The 26907-nt window shown below is 36.4% G+C and overlaps 1 protein-coding gene across 4 annotated transcripts in view; it reads right to left on the bottom strand.

Annotated features, from left to right (window-relative positions):
• Window positions 1–26907, bottom strand: part of OPA1 (OPA1 mitochondrial dynamin like GTPase) — an 89879-nt gene that overhangs the window by 24259 nt on the left and 38713 nt on the right. For all 4 annotated transcript variants that reach the window (XM_004745284.2, XM_004745286.3, XM_004745285.3 and 1 more), the window contains 13 exons: window positions 26813–26885; window positions 26652–26724; window positions 24737–24852; window positions 23826–23890; window positions 22985–23061; window positions 16219–16384; window positions 13883–14035; window positions 12073–12181; window positions 11056–11135; window positions 7444–7584; window positions 5339–5455; window positions 3665–3758; window positions 2853–2963 (listed from right to left, as the gene is read on the bottom strand). In XM_004745284.2, coding sequence (XP_004745341.1) covers window positions 2853–2963; window positions 3665–3758; window positions 5339–5455; window positions 7444–7584; window positions 11056–11135; window positions 12073–12181; window positions 13883–14035; window positions 16219–16384; window positions 22985–23061; window positions 23826–23890; window positions 24737–24852; window positions 26652–26724; window positions 26813–26885 — 1375 coding nt within the window. The remainder of the gene's footprint in view (window positions 1–2852; window positions 2964–3664; window positions 3759–5338; window positions 5456–7443; window positions 7585–11055; window positions 11136–12072; window positions 12182–13882; window positions 14036–16218; window positions 16385–22984; window positions 23062–23825; window positions 23891–24736; window positions 24853–26651; window positions 26725–26812; window positions 26886–26907) is intronic.

Here is a 26907-nt window from a genome sequence, read left to right as displayed (position 1 = left end):
CTGTTCTTGACACTAGAAGGGGTAGGCTCTTTTTTAATTTCTTTGACCCTCCTAACTCAGGACAATCAGTTGGTAAATCTCCAAAGGAAAGGAAGTGGTGAAAGGATTTAAAATTGAGCAAGTTTAGTAAGACTGGCAAAAAATAGGATGCACCAAACTTTTCCAAACTCCACAACACTCTACCCCTGTACTATTTTGAAATTGTAGTAAAAGCTTGTTTGACAATTTTCCCTTCTCTAAATTCCATCAACATACGATATTCTAACTGAATACGCTATATATGAAAAACTCTGATCCAAGTAATACAGTAGTTCCTGTTAAAACTTTAAAAGTTTTCTGGCTAAAAGGATCCATGACCATATTCCCAGTGTTACGCTAAAGATAAAAGAGTGTGGAAAAGGTACTCCCAAGAGTCTTTTCCAACTAACAGATAACGTCATGGCTCATCTGCTCCTTCAGTGTGAATGATGAATCTGAGTCACTGGTGAAACACTTGCAAGGACGTTATTTGGTACATTAACATGACCATAATTTTATATGTACAAAAACAGTAAATCATTTCAAGGGAGTCATAAAGTATTTTCTCAGGAAGACGAGCAGGATAACATTAAGACTTCGCTTGACAGGGTACAAATCTGTGTTAGCAATTCACTTTCTTGAAATAATCAAATTGGGCCTGGAAAGTAATGGGGTTATATAAAGCTCTCCTACAAAATATGAGAAAAGACACATTATTTTTAATTACTTAAAATTATATATGCTGGTGAAATACAAAGAAGTATCTTGCTGTCTGATAACCATGTCCTGAAGGATACGAAAGAAATTATTTGCACACATTGGAACACTGACACACCTCTTCCTGTAACAGCACTAACGAATCATAAAACTGTGAAGAAGGGACTTGCAAGTGGTTTTTGAAGTAATTCTCCCAAAGCCCCTCCAAGCAATATAGTAACTACTGGAATCATTTTTATAAACAAAGGGGCTAAGGCTCTGAGAGCTACCCTGCCTAAGGTAACACAGCTAGTGAAAGGCAGTTCACAAACACAGATCTACAAGTTAGCACAATCTTAATTATTTGATAAAGTGACAGAAAGACACTTAAAAAAAAGCAGCAGAAAATGAAAATAAAGGCTAAAATGAGATACGTTTAAAAAAATTATTTAAGGGAAAAAAAAGGATAGAAGAGAGAACAAATGACGAGCTGAGGTAACATAGAGGAGGCAACGGCGGTGGAAAAGCGTGCTGCTGAGGCACTGGGTGTTAAACAGGAAAACTGCTGGTTTCTCTTGGTTATTTTAGGGAGCATATTGTAGTGACCTAAGTTCAGATTAGAAATGGTTTTCAAATGTGAAGAACTTCTTTCTATTTAGTATCTGCTTTCTCTTAGATATCAGAAAACTCCTAAGACTAAATTTAAGGAAAAATACTTTGTTTCATAAAATTAATGAGGGGAAAGTTGTACCAAGGTAAGCTCAAATGGAAGCACCAACCTCAGTATTTTTATTTTTACTTAATATTACTCTTTCACGGATTGCCTCAGGTTCTCGAGGATCTAAATAAATCTTAATATGCAATCCAAATACCTTAAAGCTAGGAACTGACTAGCGTTCAGAGAGAACCAAATATTCCCCCCAAACAAAGCGACAAGGTGATCAGGAAGGCCAAGCCAGGTTGGGGGTGGGGAAGTGGTGATGGAAGGGAAAGCCTTGTGGGTCTAGCATAGCTGTTAAAGCCCAATCTGGCAGAAGAGGGTGTTCATGTGGGAGTGCTGGTGGCTTGACCTAGTAGTGAGGGGACTATCTCTGCAGGAGGGCAGTCCAGTGTGGTGCACAGTACAGGAGCACATGTAGGATGAAGAGGGTGTCCTCCAAAAAAGCATGGCCTGGCTTCGGGGGAGGAGGATGTCCTGCTGCTGGGGAAGAGGTGGGAAGGATGAAGGGGGATACACCTGGTACACAATGCCAGAGCATGAGCTCAGTGAAAAGAGTGTCAACACAGGGCAAGTTACTGTGGTGTGGCCTGGAGTCGGGTGGTTAAAGCCTGAACTGGGTGAAAAGGATGCCTGTGCAATGAAGGGAACAGTGACAAGTTTGGTTATATACAGGAAGACTGATCAAAGGAAGTAAATATATTAAGGAGACTTGGAGCCAGATTTCTCCTTGTCAGAAAAAAGGAGAAAACTAGGATGAACTTTGTATTACTGAATTAAAATGGAAACTTAGGATTTTTCAATACATATACCTACGATTGGGAATACAGATGTAAATATGTATCTATACATGTAATCTATCTATACATAAGTGTATCTATACATGTACATGTGTACATATACACACACGTGTGTCTGCGTGTACACACACACACGAATGCATGCAAAATCTGTTCCACAGCTCTTTCCATTGAGAGGGTCTGGGAATAGTGATATTCCAATCATAATCAGCGTATTTAGTTTCCAACTCTTGATTTCTAAATACCATTCTCAAAAAAAAAAAAAAAAAGAAGCTGGATCAAGGAAAGTACAGGTTGAGCATGGAACATCCTGCTACATGGAAGGACAATACCAGGATGACACATGATACTTGAAGAGGGTCTGAAAATTAGATGTAGTGATGTATCAGTGTCAATATCCTGATTCTGATGGTTGCTAGAAGAAAATCTTGTTTCTAAGAAAAATACATTAACGTACTTGAAAGTGATGGGGATACAGGTCAGCAATTTTTTCTCAAATAGTTCATAGAAAAAAAGTTCTTGTCTATACTTTTCTACAGTTTGCGATTAAATGGATGATCGAATAATGGAAACGCAGAAGGAGAAAAGGTAGTAAGTGGAAGGCAGGAAGAACTACTTACTGAGGTCTTCAGCCAGCTGAACTCGTTTGCCAGTGAGCAGTTTTACCTTCTTCTCGCTATCTTCAGCAAAATCTTCTAATACCTCTTTCACATTTTTCTCTAGTCGCCTGACTGTTTAAAGTAAACAAACAAACTTGAAGGGCATCATTTTTATGAATGCACGGGATGATAAATTAGCAATATTTGGAGAGTAAGTTCCAATTTTTCTCATCATGTTAGATCTATTGAGTTCAGACTTTTCGCAGTTACAGGCAGAATCTGTACCTATTACATAGTACACTTATCCACCAACAGGAATCTAATACATATTCTCAGAGGAAGTCATATTCTCAAGTCCTAACACTTTAAAGAAGTGAGAATTTCTCCCAAAAACTTAAGTGATGCTTAGGAGTCCCTTTCTAACAGTTTTTATGTAATGAAGGAAGACTCCTGGTATGTTTTAACTTCTATCTTTTCCAATTATGATTTATTTTCATTAATATTTTAAGGGCAGATTATAGTTCCCAATTTTTCTAACAAATCTATTTTTACTTTAAAATTTATTTTTAACTTATTTGAGAGAGAGAAAGTGCGCATGTGGGGTGGGGAGGGTCAGAGGAAGAGGGAGAGAGAGAATTTCAAGCAGACTCAATTTCATGACCCGAGACCATGACCTGAGCCAAAACCAAGAGTCAGGGACTTAACCAACTCAGACACCCAGGTGCCCCTAATGAATCTATTTTTTAAAGAAGTATTTTGATATCCTTCCATTAAAAAGGAGTTTTTACTATTTTTTTGATGTTAGAATTACAAAGCGGTCCCCTGTGGCTTACCTTCAGTATTTGTAAGTTGCTGCCTCAAAGTATTTGCAGTGATAGCAAGCATGCGCTGTATTCGCCAAAAGAGGACGACATCATTGCATTCCAGCTGAAATTTAGGTAATTAAGATTACCAGATGCAAATTTAAAATTGAAAACCACAATCATAAATACATATGGCTACTGAAGTTGTACCTATACCCTAAACTTAAATAAAAAAAACCCTATTTACCTAATACATATATTCCTATTGTAGATATAAGCCATTGAATCTTTTCTGTACAGATCCAAGAACATTTGCATGAATTGGTGTCAACCCATACCCCCCCACCCCAAGCAGAGGTTTGTTTTGATTCCAATGACAAAGCAAATAAATTTGGGAAGTACAGAATTTCATGACATTATATACAAGTAGAAATTCATAGCATTTACCCTTAATTTTTATTTAGTTTCAGCTAACATCCACGTTAGCTTAAATATACCCTTAGGTTAACCTCTTTTCTGCACTCAAGCCAGTTTTGAAATGCAGCTGTATATAAAGGTAAATTAATGATATGTTTTAAAAGAAGCTTATTCTGTAGAGAGGCCTCCTCAACAATTATGCAAACAACTTTCCACTTTTTACATAGATATATTTAAATACAAATTTACTTTAAGCTGTAGAAAACGCAAAAGCTCTTATTTTAGGGGTCTCAAATAAGGTTACTGATTAAGAGAGCCCTTTCAGAAGGGTAATTTAAAAAGCATTTCTGCTTGTAAGAAAATGCTCAAAATATATCCGTCTGCTGCCACCTAGGGGTTACTCTATGAAACGTGGTATTAAACAAAGTACAACTTTATACACTCCTTTTAAATAATTAAGAGATTTTAATGATATGAAGAATTACAATATAATACAGGAAAAAGCACAATAAAAATTGTTTTTGCAGTCTTATTTCCACAATCCAAAGGGATTGCTATGTCATACACATGCACACACAACTAAGTATAGAAAGAACTGAACAGATATGTATAAATATGTTAACTAAAATTACTTCTAGGACAGGAAATTATAAGTGACTTATTCCTTAATAGGGAATATTTAAATAGGTGACTATTTCCTTTTGCAATTTTTTTTACATTTGTTCACTGATTTTCCACAAGAGAATTTTTTTTTACATTTGTTTATTGCATTTCCAGAAGAAGAATGCATTATTTCCTAACATAAAACATAAAAATGCATTATTTTCTAACAACCAAAAATTTTTTAAAATTTCGTTTATTGGTTTATTAGAGAGAGAGCGAGCGAGTGAGTGCACAAGCAGGGGGAATGGCAGACAGAGAGGCAGAAGCAGACTGCCTGCTGAGCAGAGAGCCCAAAGTGGGGCTTGATCACTGAACTCTGAGATCATGACCTGAACTGAAGGCAGACACTTAACTGAGCCACCCAGCTGCCCCAAGAAGTTAATTCTTAAAAAAAAATTTAAAAAGTGGTTTGGAGCCCATTATCTGCATACAAAATTTTATAGTGTGTAAAATATAAACTGGAAATACCTTAGAAAAGACAGGAGTTAGGTTATTCTTCATAAATCACACTTACTTTCCCCAGTACATCAAAGGATTTAAAACTAATGCAAAAGCTATAGTTCACTTTTAAGCATCTAAATAATGATCACTAAAAACATTTCCCCTTGTTTTTGGACACCATACCTCAGAATCTACAAAATGCCTTTGGTAGTAGTAAAAGCCTCTTCGACAAAGGTTACAATGGTTTAGAGCTGTTTTTAAGAAGTGTCTTCTATAAACTTGGTGCCAAGTATCCTTAATCTAAAATGAAAAAAGAAAACAAACAAACAGAGTTATTGTACACTCTGCAGATTAACCAAACACATTCTGAAAAGTCATCCAAAGGTTTACTTACAAAAAAAAAAATTAAAACTAATGGTAATATTATTATTCTAACCAACATTTTTATCCATTAAAAATATTTTTTTTGTTTTTGTTTTTTTTAAAGATTTTATTTATTTATTTGACAGAGAGAAATTACAAGTACACTGAGAGGCAGGCAGAGAGAGAGAGAAGGAAGCAGGCTCCCTGCTGAGCAGAGAGTCCGATGCGGGACTCGATCCCAGGACCCTGAGATCATGACCTGAGCCGAAGGCAGCGGCCTAACCCACTGAGCCACCCAGGCGCCCCTCCATTAAAAATATTTTAAGACAAAGATTAGATTTACCACTACTCTGACCCCGTACCAGTTTATGTACTTCCAAATATGCAGTGTTTTTTAACAAGCATTATTATATTCATATAATCATCCTGTAGAGTAGATAGGGTTGAGATTATCATCTCCCCTAGTTAGTGGTAAGGAACCCCCAGGAAAAAGGGGTGGTGAGCCTAATCTAAGGACAGATAGGACTAGGAAGCTGATCTCAGACCATGTCCATCAATGTAACAGTATTTCCTTTTTGATTACTTCATTTCATTGTTACCACAGCAAAATGACCCTTGCTAACGTCATTACTATGTAGTGCTCAAGGTTCTCTGATATCACTGTCTTTTCTGAGCATGACAGTAATAATGTTAAGTAGGCAAAACAAGTATCACCAACATTATACGGCAGATGAGGAAAGTTGAAGTTCAAAGAGATTATATTAGTTACTAAAGGTACTATTACTAATGAATGGGATGAAACTGTGCTAGAATTCACACCTCTGACATCTAGCCCATCTACTATTCTTGTCATTATACTTCGCTAACTATTTCATAGTTTCATAAAGTATCTGGAACAAAATGTCTCTTGGAAAAAGACAGATTTTCCTGCTCAGAAACAGAAATTAAGATATATAGTCAGTCCCTATCTTAATATGTGGACAAAGTCCAAAAGTGGATAAATTAAATTTATATTCAACTCATAGTTCCATGTAATCATTAGTTTTAATTTCATTTTTTAATTATAAATAATGCTAGATAAAGGGTTTTATCTGCTTTCTTTTCTTCTTCTGACCTCTGGTGGAATTTATATATTAAGTATACTCATTTCTCAAGTACAGAAACATGAATAGTAGATAATCTCTGAAAGAATTAATGGGTGGCTCTGAAATTTCTTGTACGATTATTTTTCTCCTTAGAATTATTTTTCTAATTGTGTTTCACTTAACTTAAGCTAACATTAAAATGAAATTTCAATCCCTTACACCCTAACTGGGGCACACAGGCCCAGAGAGTTATTTTTTTAAAAATTTCCCAAATAAGCATCACAAAGGTAAGTAAAACATAGTCTGAACTGTAATTATTTTTATTCTCTTACTTATTAGGAATGAGGAAAATGAGACAGAACCCTAAGGCACTATCCAGTTTAATAAGACTGTAACATTTCTATTTTTTCTCAACCTACTCATACCTGATTAAGGTACACCGGACTAAGAAAATACAAATAAAAAAGAACTGTATCAAAGTAGAACTTGTATTTTGCAAGCTGAAGCAGTGGAACGGGGTGCAGAGATGTGGGTGGGCCTCACCCCCTCCTGCCAGAGCTCCCTGCTGAACCTGCCCAGGTACGTTACTTTTTCAAATCTAATTTCCTCACTTACAAATTAAAGCATTATGTTTAAGAAAGCAATACCAAGACTACATCTTTGCTCTGTAACAGTCAAAATGACTGTTCTTACAGTCATTTTAGAGCCAACAAAAGTACACGTGACCAAGGTCAAATCAAGCAGTTAAATACCCAAATAACATGTAAGTAGTAGTCACATTTCACCACAAGAAACACAGATTAGGGAAGCAAGTGCATGCAAATCAGCAATAGGTATTACCAAGCTTGGGTCCACTTCTACTCCTCGGGATTCGAGGTTCTTTCGGACCGTAGTTATCTCATCACTCGCCAGATAGGCTGGGTGCTCCTCATTACACTTCAACATCTTCTCCAATTCATTCTTGGTTTCATTGTGGACAAACTTAAAATTGTTTAAAAGAGGACTGTATTTTAGATGGTTCATCCTTTGGCACACTTATAAAAAATTTTAATAAATATATTGCTATTGTACAACAGGGGACACAAGTTCTACACAAGAAACAAAAAAGAACACAGTATTCTGGCTTAGGAACAACGGGCTGAACTTGGGTGAGGCAAAAAAAAAAAAAAAAAAGCCTTTATCTGTTACATATTTTACTTTTGCTGAAATGTTTTATTGTCATAGTTACAGTACCAGGTACCTTACTTCTTGACCTTAGCGTGGAATATCAGTCTAGGAAAAAGTACCCTGACTACACAGGAGGAGATAATGTTTTATTAATGCCTCATATCTAAGAACTAGAGAACTATAAGGACTTGCACCTGCTGACATGTTTCTTTTCTGATAAATATTAAATACACAGTTGGGATTTTTTTTAAATGTTCATTAAAAATTGTGCTTTAGACTGCTTCTTCAAGGTGCTTATCCTCCCTTTTTAAGATTTCATTTTTATTTATTTATTTATATAGATTTTTATTTATTTAAAGATTTTTATTTATTTATTTGAGCATGAGAACAAACAGGCATGAGAGACAAAGCAGGAGAGAGAGAGCACAAGCAGGGCAGGGGCAGAGGGAGAGGGAGAAGCAGACTCCTGGCTAAGCAGGGAGTCTGATGTGGGGCTCCATCCCAGACCCTGGGATTATGACCTGAGCCAAAGGCAGACGCTTAACTCACTGAGCTACCCAGGTACACCTAAGATTTTATTTTTAAGTAATCTCTACACCCAACATGGGGCTTGAGCTTACAACCGTGAGATCAAGGGTAGCACCTGTATGGACTGAGCCAGTCAGGCACCCCAAGGTGCCTATTATTCTTAAATGTACTTCCAATCCCTTCTCTATAATTGTTCAGTCTGATGACCAAAGGAGGAAAACACATACTAGTGATAAACTTGAAAATAAAACTCATGCAGTGTCAAATTATGTTATTCTTTTTCTTCAATCCTCTCAAAATTGCATAGTAAAAGAAACTAGCTTCATATTCACCGATTATTCTCAAGAAATTACTACCACCGACAGCACTATGCCCCTATTTAGGAATAGAAGAGTAAGATGTAAATGTAAATAACTGGCTTATAAATGAAACTACTAGTTAATATCCTCCTAACACATGATACTTTATAAGAGCTATTACTTAAGAGAATTTTACAGTTTCCTTAAACATCTGCTCGTGGTCTGAAGAAAGAAGGAAATCTCTAAGTTAGATAATGTTCCCTAACTCTTGTCCTGTTTTCACTTCCGTCTGTCCACCCGTCCCCTGACCACAGTCTTCATGAGAACACTACTCTCCCATCCATCCTGAAGATGATCTCCACAATTCAGCTCCGACAAGGAAAGAATGTTTCAATGGCATGGATTTTCCCCCAGTAACTAATGAAAATGTAATAACATAAAAGAACAAAATAGTTTTCAGAGCATAGACTTCTCATCTTTAACACAGGACAATCTTAAATTTTCCTGCTAAATCAGTCATTCAAAAAGACAGAAGGAATTGTTGCACAGCCACTGAAACTTGCAGTGTGAGACATGGGTACAGTCTCAACCTCTTCCAGAATCTGTTTCTCAGAGTAGACTCTAGGGATGAGGTTTCAACAGGGAGCAGGATGGATAAAAAGGCTGGAGAATGAGAACTTGGTTCAGTGAATCTGACAGGAGGGGATTTCTTCTGAAACAGACAACGAAACATAACACATACAAATACCTCCCCAGGCGGTCCTGATGCCCCTGCCCCTACAATTCCAGTTACAGCCTCTGTTCTAAAGTCAGTCTAGGTCTTACACATGCTGCCCTGAAACCCTGAGGGGGCTCTTCTCTGAAGGTTTTCCACATCCCTCTCCTAGGCGACAGATCCTTGCATTAATCTAAAACTAATTCTTCTACTTCTCTTGTAGGGATCCCATATGGGTTCAAATTCCTGAGAAAATAAGTTACAACTAAGAATTATTTCTCTCTGAGAGTGACTGACTAAAGCACTTTTGCCACTAGCTGCTGAGGCAAGCTGCCATCACTGATAATTCTGGGGACTTCAGGCCTAATTGCCCATTAGCCATGATGGTCAGACACCATTTTTCTTCCAAGTTTATCTGCCTCATGCCAGTGCTTTTCAATCAATTCTTCTTCTAGTCTTAAAATCAGAAACCTCTGATGGATCTCCTAAAACTGCGGACAGACTTCGTCCTCTCAACCCATGTGTTAAGAGAGAGAAATGATGCTCCCTGAAAACATGCATGATCCAACCATAACTGTCCACTTCCTTGGCTTCTCTCCAGTCTCTTAATGACTCATTTTTCCATAAGAATCCTTTCAGGAAAAAAAGAAGAGGAAGACTGTCCCTTCACTTTTTAAAGACAAATTGGAACTCACATTGGACAGCTTATGAAACAAAAAATGGATGAAACTAAAAAAAAAATATGTGTGTGTGTGTGTGTGTGTGTGTGTAGGGTATTGATTATATAATTTAATTCTGTATTTAAGATGAGAACAAAAAAAATAGGAATGACATGATATTTGGTAATTTTCCATTTATAAAATTTTTTCTCTTGATATTTCCATATCTTGGCCTCCTTTCTCTAATTACATGGATTCAAAGAATGAAGGAAAGAAAGAAGATTGGATTCCACCTCTTTTTCTTATTCATTACTTCCTTCACTTACATATTTTCATTCTTATACCCTCTTTTCTCTCTTAAGTTTAAGTAATGAACATAAGAATGAGATGTGGTATAAAACTCACTGCTAGATAGGAAAAGAAGCCCTAATGATAAGGAATAAAAAGATGGTAGGGGATAGGGACTTGAATGATCTGTACATCTTCCCTCCATTCATTTGTTGTTCTACTTGCCTTTACTGTTTTATTCTTTTGAAGTGCTCATTAAGTACTTACTGAATGAACAAATTCTATAGTTCCTCTTCCTATCTGAATTTTTATACCATTTTGGGAACACAATAGCAAAATAACAGAAAAATCCAGAGGTAACTGATATCAGATGAGGTTAAATTTAAAAAACAAAAAAAAGTCACTATAGTTTTTATTCTAATCATATTCACTCTACATTCTCTGAAATCCTTGTCATTTTTTACTTCTGTTCATAATGTTAATTTTCGCTTTACCTCAAACAGGGAATTGAAATGAACAAAGTGATCTACCACAAAAGGGGCATGGTTCATTTTCCCTTCGTTTTAACAACACAGCTACTTAACTTAAAAAAACCCAAAAACTTAAAAAAAAAACCCCAAACAACTTTCTTTTGTAGTTTTCTATTTATTCTAAAGATTCATTATAGTTTAGAAAGGCTGATGTAAAACATTTGAAATTATTAAGCTTGGTCTGGAGGCATGGAAAACCTGTATTTTAATACCTGAATTACAATAAATGAAATTATATCATAACACAGAGATATGTTTGTTTTAACCTGTTCTTGCGTCCGGTTCTTCCAGTACAACCACCTCTTTTTCCAATCTGGACCTATCATGTTTTCAATTGCGTTTTCAGCTAGAAAAATTAAAAAATGTTTTTAATTCATCAAGAATTTAATCATTTACCAAATACATAAATTTTAACTAATAATAGTCTTGTTTTCTTAACTATTTCCAACTGCTATCTCAATATAAAGTCAGTTGAAATAAATGAAAAGATTACATGATTGATATGGTACATATAGAAGAAATAATTTAATTATATGTGTTTATAATCTGTGAATGGTACAGTTGCTTGTAAAGCTCCTATAAACATAGAGTCAAACACTAAAATAGTCTTCAATTTATAGTTTAAGAATATGAGTACTTATAAACATATGTCCAGTTTATTTAGTATTTTCAGTAATTACTAAGCAGTTGACTGAAAAATCTCACAAAAATATTTAATTATAGTATTAATGACAAAGACTATGAAATGTCGGTTTCATTTATTTTTTAAAAACTTTTTTTTTTAAAAGATTTTATTTAGGGACGCCTGGGTGGCTCAGTTGATTAAGCAGCTGCCTTCAGCTCAGGTCATCATCCCAGCGTCATTGGATCAAGTCCCACATCGGGCTCCTTGCTCTGCAGGGAGCCTGCTTCTTCCTCTGACTCTGCCTGCCACTCTGTCTGCCTGTGCTCACTCTCGCTCGCTCTCTCTCTGACAAATAAATAAAATCTTTAAAAAAAAAAAAAAAAAGATTTTATTTATTTATTTGACAGACATCACAAGTAGGCAGAGAGGCAGGCAGAGAGAGGAGGGGGAGGCAGGCTCCCTGCTGAGCAGAGAGCCTGGGATCCATCCAGGACCCTGGGATCATGAGCTGAGCTGAAGGCAGAGGCTTTAACCCACTGAGCCACCCAGACACCCGAAAATCTTTTCTTTTTTTTTTTTTAAACTAATGTTCATCAAGTTGACTTAACTCCTTCACCACTGGAATACTCAAAAGTGAATAACCTGTGTCCCTACTTACTATCTTTGAGACGAGCTTGAAGAGCTTCTTCCATAAAATAAATAGCTGCATCCCACTGCTGTTTATCAGATATGGAACGATCTTCTAAAGCATTGTGTTGAATAACCCTCTGAAATGACAAGGAAAGAGAAACAGCTAATTTGATTTATGCCTTACCATCTTTTTAAAAAAAACATTTTATTTATTTATTTGACAGAGACAGATCACAAGCAGGCAGAGAAGCAGGCAGAGAGAGAAGGGGAAGCAGGCTCCCCTCAGAGCAGAGAGCCTGAAGGTATAGGGGTGCCTGGGTGGCTCAGTGGGTTAAGCCTCTGCCTTCAGCTCATGTCATGATCCTAGGACCCTGAGATCATGACCTAAGCCGAAGGCAGAGGCTTAATCCATTGAACCACCCAGGCACCCCTATGCCTTATCATCTTAGTAATTTTATTCAAATCGATAGCTTATCAAATAAACAAAATAACAGCTACACCTAAAACATAAAAGTATGTAGTTCCCACGCAAATACAGGAGGGTCCTACTATCTGCCTATTTTGTCAGCTTTCTTCCAAAAGAATAAACAGTGAAGATTTTTTCCTATACCAAATTAAATGATCTATGTGAGACAGAGATACATCATACATGTAACTACATAAAATCTGCCTAGAACCCTAGTACTCAAGAGTTAATGATTCAGATCTTCGCTACTCTCCTTTTTGTCATATAATCTGTATGTCTCATCTTCAGAAAAGAGAAAAACAACCCGTCTCACTGTTAACATCACTGAAAAGTATAAAGGAGAGAAGCTTAAAAGGTCTGGACAACTATAAGCAAATGGGAGTTATTATAAGAAAACTGATTTCTAAATTTTATAATTTTTGAATGAATGAATGAAAAAGGACACTCACAGGAAGCTAGTCTCAAAGGCATTTAACAAGAATGAATACAGCTTTCAAACACAAAGACAAACCCTTGCTTAAAAATAAATTGTAATTACAACCAGCCCCCAGTGAAATATGCATTTTTCTAGAAAACTGTTCTATCTTATCTTTCAAAGGTACCTCTTTGGAACTGTCTGAGCAGAGCAGGGGCTTATTAGCAAGGTTTATGGTGATGTGAACGTTTTACATAACAAAAGATCTGTTGGAGGCGGAGGATTTGGTGAAGGTCAAGAGCCAGGCTTTGTAATTAGAGCAGGGCTTGAGTCTGAGCTTTGCCAAGGACAATAATAAAACTACTTAAGAACTAAATAAAATAGTGCTTAGAAAATATATTATAGAGTTTCTGGCACCTTTTAAGCATTCAACATGTGGTAATTAGCATTATTTTAGGAGTCTAATATTTTATGACTCAAATCCGCTGAAAAGCAATGCATCTAATACCTTTCATTACCCCCAAGGGTAAAAATAAGAAGCAGCTATCCTCTGGGCCATCTGTGGTTCAGGCTCATGTAATGGCTAGTCTACAACAATTTGTGAAAGTTTAAAGAAGCCTTTTTATTGCGAAATTTGACATGAAACAAATAGCAGAGAATTGTTAAAGGGCTGATTATGGACAGTTAAACTATTTCTTTTCCTCATTATTTTAAATGCATATCCTAATTGAAATAGTCATATAAAAACAACTTCCTATAAAAAGGGTATAAATTTGAGAAATTATATAAAACTGTGAGGATGACACTGTAATATAATTATAATATTACATTATAATAGAATAATCAAATTATATAATACATAGTAATATATAGTTACATATAATAATATCTAAATATAAGTATATATCAATAAGTATATATATATATGTAATATAATATAATAATCAAATGACGTACCAAGCTGTCCTCCGCAAAATCATTCCACTTGTGGCGTTTAATACTTTCTTCCTTAACAGCCTCTTTAAGTTTATCAAATATGTCATCATGCTCTTTCCCTTTTGGTTCTGTCATGAAGCGGGAAAATTCTTCTTGTAGCGTCTCCCAAGCAACCTAGATTTAAAAGAAAAAAAGCTGTATTTATACTACATACTTTAATATGTAACATGACAAACACGTGAATTTAAGCCAAACGGATGTAGTAAGTCAGCTTGTCACAAAACACATATGAAACCACAGTTTTTTTTTAAAGGCGGCAAATACAAACTCACACTGGTAGCTGGTGGGATACAGTGGGTGTCCTGATACTTTTTTCTGACATACAGTGTTTTAAATTTAAAAAAATTAGTAGCCAACACTAAAAATAGATTTCATATAAAACCTGTGTTTTCAGCCTCTCTTGAACTGACAGCACTGTACCCGAGTTCCCATACAACACTAGCTGCAGCTGAACTGGGGCTACCCCCTTGAGATAGGTTTGCACTCCCAATCACCCACCACACTTAGTTCACTTAATTGTTTCATTCTGTATAACATGTGAGTTTGACTGCTTCTTCCATACTGTACAAAGTTTACAATGTCATAATAATTTATCTTCTTCACATCATTGTGAAGATCCAGTCTTTTTCATATCTTTCCCTTTATGCAAATATATGAACCAATGCATCAATACCTTCAATCACATTGAATATTACTTATACTAAATAAGTAATATTCAACTTATATTAATAGCTAACTCATAATTACCTGGCCAGTGAAAGGAAGAGCATAGTGTCAAAAGTAACTAAGAACTAAATCTACTTAGGATTAAGTGGGCTAGTTGATGTTGTATTTTTTAATTAGCGTTCTTCATTTTAAACATTAAGAAATCAGGGTATAAACAACGTGACTGTCCAAAAATATCCAGTGAGGTGTGAGAATCTGTATTTCCTGACAGTTCAGTAGATTTACATCTTTCTGCCACACTCAGCCATGAAGGGAGAAAGCAGCAGGAAAAGAGAATGACCATTTCCCTGCTGAGCCTTAGGATGTGACAATACCCTACCATGGGACAGGGCCCAGATAGATGTCAAGGCCAGCTGTGAGAAGAGCTAGTGGAGTGGTGGCAGCAGCCCCCTCATTATTTGAAGTACATGTGTCGAGAACTGACAGGGGTCAGTTCTATGCAGCTTTGGAAAAACATCTGTCAGTGCTTAGAAAGCTTAAAGAAGCTGAGAAAAGAGGTGAAGAAGCCAGGAGCAGAGCAGGACAGGAAAGGGGGGGAAACACACCCGAATAAAAAGTTGACACTTTCTTTTTAAGAAAATGAAAAATAAAATTATGTTTAACACTGATTCTAATTTTGTGAGCAACCTCACACAGAAGAACAGGACACGCTGAGTCTTTGCTAGAATATTCATTCTTCAGAGTAACACGTATGGCAGATCAACTTAGATAACAGCAGCTGGCACTTACTGTGCAGTTACTGTGAGCCAGATATGTCTAAATATTTTATATGTTACATACATTTACATATTATTTACTTTTTTTTTAAGATCTTATTTATTTATTTGACAGGCAAAGATCACAAGTAGGCAGAGTGGCAGGCAGAGGGAGGGGGAGAAGCAGGCTCCCCGCTGAGCAGAGAGCCCAATGCGGGGCTCAATCCCAGGACCCTGGGATCATGACCTGAGCCGAAGGCAAAGGCTTAACCCACTGAGCCACCCAGGCGCCCCACATATCATTTAGCTCTTATAACAATCTGTGAGGTAGGCAACATTACCATCCCTAATGTACAGACAAAAAAAAGCTTAAGCAACCAGTCCAAAGCTCAAACAGCTACTAAGTGGGAGACCATGTGTAACAGAAAAGCATTCTTCAAGGTACTTTCTTTTAATTCCTAGTCTAACCTTCTGGCAGGACCCAAACTAAGGAAATGATTAAGTACAACTGAGCTCTGCAGAAAATCAATAAATGAAATGCTTTATCCATTAAACATTTTCCTTATGAAATCCTTACCCACAGAAAAAGCTAAAAACATTTCACATTTGAGCAAATTTTGCTGGTTTTGTTATATGTTATCTTTGGAATAGAACAAATACTCTCAGGCACCATACCAATTAGTAAATTTTTATAATGGTAGTCACCAGTAGTAGCATTAAGGTTAATCCCACCACAGAGAAGAGGAATACAGAATAAATGGAGCATAATGACCCAAAGGAGAGACAATGGCTGTGATGGGAATAAAACCTAAAACTCACAGCTCCTACTCCCTTCAGATAATGCTTCTTACCCATTTAAATAAATTATATCCTAACCTCTACTGCTTTATTAGGAAGCTGTTTATCAGTCCACTGTTTAAGCTTGATATCCACTGTTGTATTAAAAGTCCCTGAATTCATGGTCTGTGCAGCTGGAAGATAGATGTTTTCAATCACATGAGTTGATACTCTTTCCCATAAAGACTGCTGAAGGATTTCTTCCCTGAAATTAAAAAAAAAAGTTTCAAAAACACCAAAATTTAAACATAATCTTGCTTTCAAAAACAGCTTTATTGAAGTATCACTCACTTAAAATAGATTGCACATATTTAAAATGTTGACAATATGAACACACCTGTGTGAATCACTATAATCAACATAATGAACTTCTCCATCATCTCCAAAAGTTTTAGCCTCGGTATCTACTTTATTACTAGAGATTAGCTTGTATTTTCTAGAACTGTATACAAATGCAACCATACAGCATACTCCTATTTTGTCTGTCTTCTTTTACTCAGCATATTTTGAGATTCATCCATTGTTGTGTATATCAATGTTTCACTTCTTTTTACTGCTGAGTAGTATTCCACTATATGAATCGGTTTATCTATTTACCTGTTAATGGACATCTGGGTTGCTTCCCATTACTGGCTATTCCAAATAAAGCTGCTACAAGCATTCACTCTATGGGCACATACTGCTGGTCCTCTTGGGTAAAACATCTAGGATTGGAATAGCTGTATCATATGGCAATTATACAAGTAACTTTTTATAGTACTGCCAAAACTGTTTTTCAAAATGGTTGAACTATTTTACATTCCCACCAGAGTATGAGAGTTCTAGATGCTCTACATGTTGCCAACATTTGATATGGTTAGTCATTCTGCCAGGTTTACATTGGTATCTCACTATGGTTTTGTTCTGCACTTCCCTAATGATTAATACTTCTGAGCATCTTTTCAAGGGCTTATTTGCCTAATATTAATAAATACTTTATATATATTGATGGTGAAGGGGAGACCAAGTCTGAGAACTTCTTGGTGTAATTTTAACAATTTATCAGACCACAGCACAAAGCACAGAGATGCTATCAGATACTGCTATGTCAAACTGTCCAGCACATCATGATAAATAAAGGTAACAATGTAAAAGATGGATAATCAAGTTGAGAATCCTTCCTGCCTTAAAGACATCTTAGAAGAACAAAGCTCTCTAAACAAAAAAAAAAAAAAAAAAAAAAAATCAAGGAAAAAACCTGAACTCTTAAGAAAATATTTGGCTTCTCCCAAACAAATTTCTACTATAAGATAATACTACAACATAAAAAACACTCTGCCTCCCCAAAGTGGTCAGTCTTAAGAGTAATCTCAACCCACTACTATGCAGCCACAAGGCTCAGGGTAGCAGAAACAGCTGACCAAAGGCCAAGTTGCAATTTTCTTGGTTGAGAAGTGTCAACACTCCCTTCTATCCAAACTCCTCATATTCACTCAACATCTTGTGTAAAAACAAGTTTACTAAGTCAATAAGCTTAGCTGCTGGTTTCCCCTTGCTAACTTTCAGGTCTGTTTTCAGTGACAACCAGAACACCAAAGAGTTAGTGTAAGGAGGTAAGGATATACCACAGGGGACCAGAAGGACAAAGTTAATTTAGTCACAGTGTTAATGACAGAAAATGACAGGGAGATTTTTAGGAGCAAACTGGAAAAAAAAAAAGCTTCTCAGGGTCTCCTATTCATTAATTTCAACTTAATTCATATTCATATAACTTTAAACACAAATTAGAGATTTCTCAAAGATGAACAAAAGGCCAGGATCCAGCCTCTGACCACCAAGCTTTTTGTTGCTCCTGTCTCAGAACAGACTTGGTCTGTCATCTCTTCCCTGGAGTCTGGGCCAAGAATTGACATCTCAGACACCCTTTCAAGGAGATAATAACAAAATTCCAGACCATCAAATCCTGACAAGTCTATGGTAACTTTCTTATAGGAGGCCTCTTTCCAACCCACCACAGGTAGCTGCTGTCACCTATCCTCACCCCCCCCATCCTCACCTCCCCTTTCACCACCAAGCTGTAGTCCTCTGTCCACACTCTGCCTGCTCCCCTGCCTTCATCATAATCATGTTTACTGCGCCCCCTATACTCTGTTCCGTAACAAACAAACCACTTTACATTCTCACTCTTTGCCTGTTCCTTATATCCTCAAGCCTTTCCTGGCTCTCCCTTCCAGACAGTGGTTGTCCTTACATTCTGCTGACCGGAAGCTGCTCAGTTAGGAAGTGGAAGCCATGTTCTCCTCATCCCACAATCTTTCTTCTGGACCATTAGTCCTCAACTCTCACGCAAAAATCCCTGTGCTGAGGCCAGCTCATATGCTTACACTGTCTGCCACCCTGACATGCATCCTTACTTACATTTCCTAACATGTTATGTGACTGTAGACTTCGCTATTCTACACTTTGCTATCATCTAGGTAAAATTCCACAAATACACAAAATATAACTTTAACATTATAGTTCTATGTATTCCCCTCATTATCTCCAGGAACTTTACCTCTGTTTTACTCCATTTTAATGAAAACACTTTTCAAAATGGAAATTTCTTGTTTTAAAGCAGAGGTCTCACTCTGTAATTTCAACTAATACAGAAAATGTAAGAAGTCCTCCATAATTCCTCTTTCAGTAGTATAATTCACAGCTTAAGTTATCAATAAAAACATTTAATGCTTACATAAATATATGTGTGTTTACATAGGTAGATCATATTACACAGACTGATTTATAAACACTTTTTAAAAGTTAAAAGCATATTATACAGTTTTCCATGTCAACATCTTATATTTTTCTTTCTTTCTTTTTTTTTTAAAGATTTTATTTATTTATTTGACAGAGATCACAAGTAGGCAGAGAGACAGACAGAGAGAGAGGAGGAAGCAGGCTCCCCGCCAAGCAAAAAGCCTGATGCAGGGCTCGATTCCAAGACCCTGAGATCATGACCCAAGCCGAAGGCAGAGGCTTTAACCCACTGAGCCACCCAGGCGCCCCAACATCTTATATTTTTCAACAGCATCACAGTAATCTAGTCTATGAATAAATCAAATATGTTAATTCAAAGAGAAAACACAAGTTTTTAATTTTTGTACACTTATAAGTAAAACAGCAGTGAAGATTCTTACGTGTTCATCTTTGTCAAATATATCTTTATTCCTACAAATTCACATTAATGTAATGACTGGATAAAAATATACTCGCTGTTTAGCTAATTTTTCCATTATCTATACATCCAATCACTAAATCCTATCAATTCTACCTTCTAGGTAACTTCTCAGATATTTCAAAACTGTCTCCTCTTCTCCATCTGCACAACCACTATTCAAGTTCGAGCCACCATCACCTCTCATCTACATAATTTCAACAGCCAACTGTTTCTTTGCTCACTGCCCTCTTCTTCATAACATTCCACTTTCCCTAGTACAAAGATCTTTCTAAAACGCAAATCTGCCCTAAAGTTATTCAGCGGCCTTCAGTGCTCATAGGATAAATTCCAAGCTTCTGAACAAGGCTTATACGGCCCTTGATAATCTATATCTTATTTGTATCTACTGTTTTATCTCCTGCTACTCGCCTCCCCTATGCTAAAGCCATAGGTAACAGTCTTCAGCTACTTTTGTCATCTTGCTTGCTCTCACCTCCTGGGTTCTGCAATTTTCTGTCACTGCCTTTACCTAACACTTTTTACCCATTAAATCTAGAATTATGATATCAGAAATTTTTTAAAATTCCTCAACTCTGAGTTAGGGAACTCAGCTGTGCATTCCCATTTTCCTTTCACTCTTTAAAGAAAATAAACTTTAACACTTTTAACCAAAAGTTATATGCATACCATCATACCATTTTTTAAAAAGTGTATTTCTATCAATATAGCCAGCTACCCTTCTAAATGACTATGAAAAACATAAAAAGCTATAATAATGGTCACATAATGTTAATAGTATACCAATATCTCCTGCTAATGTTTGTAATCAATTCCTGATGAGGTATATTACGTGAAATTGTTGGGAGCCTATTTCTGCCTATAATGCATCATATGTCAAATATAAACCCCTAACAAATTTTTTAAAAACACAGTTACAGTACAGTAGAATACCTATAAGTAAATTATAAACAATCACATTTGGGATATAAAATACTTGTAATACCGCTTCCAGATTACAAAGTATACATCAAGTAGTCTTGGTGATTAAATAATTAATATCTTAGTCAACCCTAAAATATCACATAAGGCATATGCAACAACAACAAATACTACTTAGGACAGTAACAACTATGTCGCAAAAATAAAATGCTCTGGGTAAAATGCAGTTGAATTCAGTGTGGTATGAACACTTCCAGTTAGGACCTGCTATTTTGATCTATGTTTGTGTTAAGCTAGAGTCCAGGAAAAAAAAGAAAAACGCTGATGAAAAGATATAGAATCATCTGATCCAGCAGCTCACAGAATAAATGTCTAGCAGACATATGTCCTATTTCTTTCCCTTGCCTTATCAGTAGGCAGTCTGGAAATACAGGCTTCTCATCCCTTCACAATTCCCTTCAGCCACCTGTGTGTTAAATAAATGACATCTATATCCATTGCTCACTTTAATGTAGGCACAGAAAATTACCCATTTCATGATGATAACAGAAATTTACAGAGGCACCATATTTTTTTCCCATAAACAGCATTATTAGTTATAATAGTTTACAAATCACTTTTCATGTACATTATCCTTATACAACCTAGTACAACAAGTAGTATTCATTCTTTGTGTGCACATGTGTGCATGTGTGAGTGTGTACACACACACACACACACACACAGTATCTTACAATTTCAAAAGCTAATTAGCTTACAGAAAGCCATAGAACTGGCTTAAAATAAAAATAATAACAAAGATAAGCTGGACTGTAAGATCAAGAATCCTTTTGGGGATACAGAGAAGAGACTGGAAACAGACCAACTTTGGCTCCTTGAAGAGGAAGAAAGGACATTGATGTGGGGAAACTAACAATACTAAATAAACTAATAATACTGAATATTGAACTCATATTTAAGGACTAGACACTACTCTCTAGGCTCAATTTGGATCTTCAGCTGAGCAAACCGAAGAACAGAAAACATTTAGTTCTAGTCCAAGAATGATAAATTCTTAAAAATGCTATAGACTTCATCATAAAGATAATTCATGCACAAGGACTTTGTTAATTAAAATATGATCACACAAAAAAAATCAAGGCTATGTATACACACCTTGCCTGAGGTACACAGAACCTATTTCGGTTTCAGTGCCCTATATCCAACAAGTTTAAGAGTGCCAAAATTCACTTAAACATAAATAGAAGGTGAAAATAAAAAAATAAATAAATAATGAGAAGGTGATAATTTGCCCGGAAAGAGATTTACATGACTACTTTTCAAAATAATGCATTTACCTATTTTTTAAAATCTCCAATAAAATTCAACTTAAAATATGATTTGTATAAAACATGAGGCACATATTATAAAAAGCACCTACTGTTCTTACTCAGAAATGAGAACATGAAAATACATATTCTTTTCCCTTTACAAATTAGTTTTCACTATAGTTTTGTTCTCTGTGATTAATCTAACAAGAGCAACGAGGTTTTTAAAATTTATTTTTTTATTTAAATTCAGTTAAATAACATATAATGTATTGAGTTTCAGAGACAGAAATCAGTGATCATTCTATCACCCTGTGCTCATATCACAAGCCCTCCTTAATGTCCACCACCCATCTCTTCCCCCATCTCTCCACCCACTGCCCCTCCAGTTTGATTCCTATGATTACGAGTGTCTTATGGTTTGTCTCCTCTGATTTTGCTTTGTTTTATTTCTCCCTCCCTTCCCCTATAAGAACAACCAGTTTTGATAGACTAATCTTTTTTTTTTTTTTTTTTTAAAGATTTTACTTATTTGACAGAGAGAGATCACAAGTAGGCAAGCAGAGAGAAAGAGAGAGAGAGAGAGAAGGAAGCAGGCTCCCGGCCTAGCAGAGAGCCCGATGCGGGACTTGATCCCAGGACCCTGAGATCACGACCTGAGCTGAAGGCAGAGGCTTAACCCATCGAGCCACCCAGGCAGCCCTTGATAGACTAATCTTTATATAATATACAACTCGATGCAACTTTTGCCTAAAGGACTTGACAGAAATCAAAATTTTTACATGGTAAAAAGAAGTCCAAGACAAATTAAGATTTAAAAGGACCATGCAGAAAGCAATTTTTCAGGAATACCTTTTCTGAAAGATACTTAAAAAATATATAATTTATTATATTTAAGACTGACCACTTTCAGTAAGCAGAATGTTTTTTGTATGTTGTAGTATCATCTTACAGTAGAAATTAGTTTGGGAGAAGCCATATAAGTATTTTCCTGAGAGTTCAGTTGAAATAGCCTTTTTTTTTTTTTAAAGATTTTATTTATTTGCCAGAGAGAGTACACACAAGCAGGCAGAGAGGCAGGCAGAGGCAGCGAGAGAAACAGGTGCCCTGCCGAGCAAGGAGCCCGATGCGGGACTCAATCCCAGGACCCCGGGATCATGACCTGAGCCAAAGGCAGCGGCTTAACCAACTGAGCCACCCAGGTGTCCCAAAATAGCCTTAGACAAACATAGTAGTTAGATTTTGCAAAAAGAAATACTTTTATGGTATTTACTGTTTGGGGGGATGAGCCAAGGCTACAATAAATCACTGATTTATCTAAATTTTAATATTTCATTATAATCCATGTAGTAAAATCTTTGAGAAAAGGTCAAATACTCACCAATGTTTTGGTGTAACCTGGCTCAGACTGATAACTTCATCGAGGATTTCATTTTTTGCTTTTTCAAATAGTTCATTCTAGATAATAAAGATACAAGTAAGTAAGATTTTCATAAGATTAATCTGCCCTGATGTGAATTTCAGAGATAACTAAAAAGAAAGCCTCTGACAGGCTAGTAGGGTTAGATTACATCTGAAGCATGCATGACCAGCAAGTAATGTTCTTCTCTCCTACTCTCTTTTTTAGGAATACCAGTAGCCAGATAAGAACAAAGACATGGATACAGATATCTATCTTATTCACTCAATTCTGAGTGTATTTTTTCATGTAACAAGTGTTACATGAAAATATCAATACATATTAATTTAGTCTATTAGCATTAGTAAACTGATGCAGTGTTTTACAACACATAGCATTTTACAATCAAAGAAAACCAATATTTAAGTCCCACTAAATTAGAGTATATTTCTCCATGGTAAATACTGAAAAGGTAAAAAAGTTGATGTATAATTTTTAGAAGTTTACATTACACATATATATTCTCTAAAGACCTTTAAAGTAATGTTCCTCACTTTTTCAGTGTTTTTAAACACTTGCTTTAGCAACTTATGATCTAAAATTATTTTTTAATATTATATGCTAAATAATTTAAAATTATTATAGAAGAGAACTGCACTCTTGCATTTATACAGAGACTGTATTCTTGCAGCTCTAAAGTAGTAATGCTATGGTCAAAACCAAAGCAGTGTGGCTTACCAGACTTTGCTCATCAACATAAATACTGTTGGAGCACAATATTAAACAAGCCATATGCAAAATACATGAGGCACACAAACATTACCCGGTCAAGTTCTCGCAGACGAGGATAGTTATTCTTCCACTCAGTTTCAAGGTTAAAACGTGTTGCTAAGGAAGAAGGAAAGACGTTCCAGTTTCAGGATTCTCTTTCTATCCAACTGCAGTGGTTAAAGGTGACCTGACTTATCTCTGTACTAACTGAATTTCTGGTGTGTATCTACTGCTCCTGAGTATTCTGGCTCTCAACACCTCAGAATCTCACTATTGCAACAGTTTTCCAAACCAATCTTCTTGACTTGCTTTTCCATCTTCAATCCACACAGCATAGAGCTGAAACAGCTTAGTACAGCTGCTAAGGCATGGACTCTGGAGTCACAACACAATGATTCAAATCTTGGGTCTATTATTTATTGTGTGTGATACTGAGTGCATCACCTAGGTAAGTTACCCTGGTGTCCCAGTTTCCTCTTCTGTAAAATGGGAACAATAACAATACTCATAGGGTTGCTGAGGGACTAAGCAGGTAGAATTCCCAAGTGGGAAAAGGGAAGGAAAGTATACTCCCATCAAATGAAACTATGGAAACAAAGCCACAGAGCAGAAAAGTGTGGGCTTCAGGAACTAGGACAACAGAGCTGAAGCAGAAGCTGCTCTGCCTCCAACACCATTCCCCTCCTCCCCCTAAAACAGAGGAATCTGAGTCCTTTCTAGTTTCTAAGCTTTCTCCCAAACACTACTGCAAACTTTTTACTCTGTTTAAACTCTGCAAAGTGCTCTTTGCGATGTTTCCTCTGAAGGAGAAAGTGTTCTTGAACAACTGAAAATTTCTATTCTTCCCATTTTCCACATGCTAGCTAATAGACAATGAGCTAAAAAGCAACTGTTTAGGGAATAAAGAATCTGCTGGATACCTAAGACTGCCAATTAAAGAAATGTCTAAAGTTGTTAACTTACCTTTGAAACTATCCGCCTGTTGCTCAACCGATTCTCGTACCATTTTCCAAAAGCAGTCTGAAACAGCTAGGCTTAAATTTCTTGTAGTCACTTGGTGTGCCTTCAGCATGCTTGTCCTATTAAAAAATAACAAGAGCTATGTACATAAAAATGGCAAAAAGGACAACACTCTCACCAGGTTTGAAAATGTGCTTGTTATAATATAATGAGAATAGTGACTCTCATATTTTATACTGGCGCTGTTCAATAAAACCTTCTATGATGCAGAAAATGTCCTCTGTCTGAGCTACCCACATGGGAGCTACTAAGTGCATGGGGTACTTGAGCCCTTGGAATGTATGGTTGGTGTGACTGAGAAACAGAAATCTAAAATTCCTTGAAGTTAACTAATTCAAATTTAAATAACCACCTGAGGCTAGTGCCTATCATGTTGGACAGCTGAAAGTTCCATATACTTGTCAGCTCTAGTACCCACAGATAACACTCAAGACTACGTTTTCAAGAGCTACCTTGACTTACTACACTAATACAGACACAAATATACGTTGCCATTTTTAGAGACTCTCGATATAATTTTTAATATAATCCAGTTGTCCCTGAACTCTTCCTTTTTGTTTCTCTGTCCGGATCTTACTTTCTGTTATTTTCTGTCAATATTTACTTAGGGCTATCCCTTTGACATCCTCATCTCCCACTCCAACTTTCCCCAATACTGAAAGAGAACCAAGTATGTGTACTCAAAATGTAATTGTTGAGCGCACTTGGATGGCTCAGCATGCAACTCTTTTTTTTTTTTTTTTTTAAAGATTTTAAAAGATTTTATTTACTTAGGGATGCCTGGGTGGCTGAGTTGGTTAACTGTCTGACTCTTGATTTCAGCTCAGGTCATGATCTTGGGGTCATTATATTGAGCCTGATGTTGGGCTCTGTGCTCAGCACAAAGTCTGCTTGTCCCTTTCCCTCTGATCCTCCCCCTGCTTGCCCCACTCTCTCTCAAATAATACATAAAATCTTGAAACAATAAAACAATACTTTATTTATTTATTTATTGAGAGAGAGAGCGTGCGCATGGGCGTAAGCAAGGGGAGGGGCAGGGGAAAGGGCAGGGGGAAGACAGACAGAATCTCAAGCAGACTCCCCACTAAGTGCAAAGCCCAACACAGGGGTCAATCCCACAACCCCAAGGATCCTGACCTGAGCCAAAATCAAGAGTCAGATGCTGAACCGACTGAATCCCCCAGGCACTCTGGTAGGCAGGCAAATCTTTTTTTTTTTTTAAGATTTATTTATTTATTTATTTGACAGAGAGATTGATCACAAGTAGGCAGAGAGAGAGAGACAGAGAGGAGGAAGCAGGCTCCCTAGCGAGCAGAGAACCCAATGCAGGGCTCGATTCCAGGACCCTGGGATCATGATGTGAGCCCAAGGCAGTGGCTTTAACCCACTGAGCCACCCAGGCGAATCTTACTGTGAGTTTGATATCCACATCAGGGCCAGGGTACTTACTTATTTATGAGAGAAAAAAAAAAGAAGAGAAAAGAAGAAAAAAGAGAGAGAGAAAGAAGGAAAATAAATATAAAATACAAGATGGGTTTCTTTAAAAGATAAATAAAAATGTTAAGTATTGATTTTTAAATATCACTTCATAAATAAAACTAAAGAGGTGTCTGTGTTATCGTTCAGTGCCCACAGTCCAAGGGGCAGTTTATCACACAAGCATGTGTTGTACCAGGTGATAAGCTGCTTCTCATTCTGAGTAGCTTGAGGACTTGCCTTTTAGATAGAGATCGTTATTTGGGAAAAATTCTGGAAATTCAATGTTAAACTAACAGCTATAAAACAAATGTTTTAAGTGAAAACAGTTTAAGCTACTTCCTCAGTATAAAATTTTAAAATATTTAAACCATATACCTACTTTAGGAGTTTTGAATTTTGAAAAAATTCTTCTTCATATTCTCTTATAGCTTCAATGCTTTCAGAGCTGTTTCCTAGGGAAAGATGATGGAGGTCTAAGAAAATTAATTTTATTTGAAAACAAGAAAAACCTAAATTATATAATAATACCTCTTCACATACCTTTTCCTGTTACAACAGCAAAATAACCCAGAGCTTTCATTGGGAAGAGTTTTCCTTCAATAATCTGCTGAATCTATTTTTAAACGTGGGAAATA

This window comes from Mustela putorius, unplaced genomic scaffold, assembly GCF_011764305.1.
Source record: "Mustela putorius furo isolate JIRA1106 unplaced genomic scaffold, ASM1176430v1.1 tig00003834_pilon_pilon_pilon, whole genome shotgun sequence".
In the NCBI taxonomy this organism is placed as follows: Eukaryota; Metazoa; Chordata; class Mammalia; order Carnivora; family Mustelidae; genus Mustela; species Mustela putorius.
The sequence above is the reverse complement of the archived record's forward strand: the minus strand, read 5'-3'. Positions and strand labels throughout refer to the sequence as shown.